Source organism: Verticillium alfalfae, genomic scaffold (genome assembly GCF_000150825.1).
Source record: "Verticillium alfalfae VaMs.102 supercont1.7 genomic scaffold, whole genome shotgun sequence".
In the NCBI taxonomy this organism is placed as follows: Eukaryota; Fungi; Ascomycota; class Sordariomycetes; order Glomerellales; family Plectosphaerellaceae; genus Verticillium; species Verticillium alfalfae.
The window spans coordinates 957,646-959,705 of NW_003315032.1; the positions used below are offsets into that span (position 1 = coordinate 957,646).

At 59.7% G+C, this 2,060-nt stretch overlaps 1 protein-coding gene across 1 annotated transcript in view; it reads right to left on the reverse strand.

Moving 5' to 3' along the window:
• The window catches only part of VDBG_06112 (1-phosphatidylinositol phosphodiesterase), a gene marked incomplete at both ends in the record, with an annotated part of 1,673 nt that extends 319 nt beyond the window's left edge, over positions 1–1,354 (reverse strand). Inside the window, one exon of the mRNA XM_003003624.1 lies at positions 63–1,354. Within this exon, the coding sequence (XP_003003670.1) occupies positions 63–1,230 (1,168 nt within the window). The remainder of the gene's footprint in view (positions 1–62) is intronic.
• Between the last annotated feature and the right edge of the window lie 706 nt (positions 1,355–2,060).

A 2,060-nucleotide genomic window follows, 5' to 3' on the forward strand; every position in this document is an offset into this window, starting at 1 on the left:
CGATGCGCTCGGGGCCAGCACGTGGCGTTGAAGAAATTGCTGGCCGCTCCAAGAAAGTTGACAAACAGCGGCGACACGGCGTCCCTTTTCGTATCCTTCGGCGCCGGGGGCGCGGAACAGGGCCTCGGCGGCGCGCTCGAGCTGGGCGTGGCTGTAGCTGATCTTCTTCTCAATGTTGGTGCTCTGGTCAACCTCGTAAAAGTCCTGCACGCGCACGAAGCCGCCGCCGCCCGTCTTGCCGTCCTCGCAGTTGTCGGGCCAGTGGGCGGCGTCGATGCCGATGCCCTTGCCGTCATTCTCCGACTTGTTGACGCTGTCGTCGCAGTGGAAGCGGCGCATGAGGACGATCTTGCCGCGGGCGTCGCCGAGGGCGGGGATCTGCGGCTTCGTGTACCATCGGTTGGAGTTCTTCTTGATGTAGCGGTCGCGCAGGTAGCGGGACATGTCGTGGTCCGAGCCCTTGCCGGTGCCCTCGCGCTTGATGGACATGATGAGCGTCTCGGAGGGGTTGCGCTCGAGGAAGGCGTAGACCTCGGTGAGTAGGTCGGCGAACCACTTGGTACCGGTCAGAGAGATGGGGAAGACCGAGTGGACGAGGGCGAGGTTGTCGTTGTCGGGGGTGGCCGAGACGCGAATGTCGAAGAAACGCACGCCGTTCTCGAGCTGCTCGGTGATGCCGACAGCCTGGCAGCGGACGGACGGGAGGGCTGTGTAGCAGGTGGGCGCATTGTGGGTGCCGGGGATCGAGAGGAAGGGCAGAGGGTAGCTGTCCTTGAGCTCCTTCATCCAGGCGTGGAGGTTCGAGGACGACATGATGGCCAGGAACTGATGGCGCTCGATGTACACGGCCGTGAATTCGCGCTTGTCGTCCTTGGTCAAGCGCGTCATGACGACTGACCTGTCCGACTTGGAGGGTGTGTCGACCTCGTACCACTTGCCGTCGCATTCGAACAGCAGGCGCACAACCTCCTTGTCCTCCTGCGGAGCTGGGAAGTCGGTGCCCTGGGCAGAAAAAGCATTGATCTTGATGTCGACATCCTTCTTCTCGCGCGCCTCGCCTTCAGGGTGAATTTCAGTTGAATTGAAGCTTGTGGCGTTGAGGAGAGACGTGATATTGCCAATGGCGTTGCCAAGAGTACTGCCCGTTGTGACCTGCTTTGCCCCAAAACGCTCAACACGTTTGAGAGTCAAAGCCTGCACCGTCAGGTTGCGAATGGTGATATTAGGCATCTTCAGTGCAACGCTGATCCGTCAATGACACGAAAGTTGGTGATGGTGGTAGTGGTGGCGGCGGTAAGGTGCTGGTGGAGGGGGAGGGGTTGCACAGGTCAAAACAAAGGAGGGGCAAGTCCACGGCTGAAGTACGAAGCTCCGTCAACTTCGTGAGGGGATTTCGGCGCAGATTATATGAGATCAGCAATTGGGTGGTTCATAAAATCCTCTCTGCGAAGACCCTCTCTCCGCATTCTTCTGATCTCGCAGCTAGATCCTAGCAAGCTCGGGCTTGGGGCGACGTCGGGCAGGCCGGGAGCAGTCAATCGATGACAGAGGGGCCTGGGGACGGCAAGCTGATGAAGCTAAGGTACGTCAGTCCAGGAGCTTGTGGAGCTCTCCAATGGCGATAGATGAGAGACGATGCCTTGGGGGTTGGCGCCGGCGTGGCCCTGGCGCGGGGTGGTGTGCATTTTGCCTCCTAGCGATTGATTTGGGATGGCGACTGTAGCAATCCAATGGGATGTGATCTGCTCCTTCGTTCAGCTGCCACAGTAGAGCCTACCCTAATCGAGTCGATCGTGGCAGTGTATAGAGGGAATCGGAACGGGGACCCTGGAAGAGCTGAAGAACCCCCCCGCCGGGCCCCCTCATCGTGAGGCCCGCAAGGACCGGTGCGGTCCAGCTCTTCGCTTCCACTAGTTGTTGGATGCAACCCATGTCACTTGTTAGCAGAGCAAGCACGCACTTGCGTCCTCTGCCAGTTCAATCAGTGCACCCACTCGTGTACGTCAGCCTTTTACGACGGTGTGGCCGGGACGACTTGGCTGTGATGTGGGTGGAGCAAA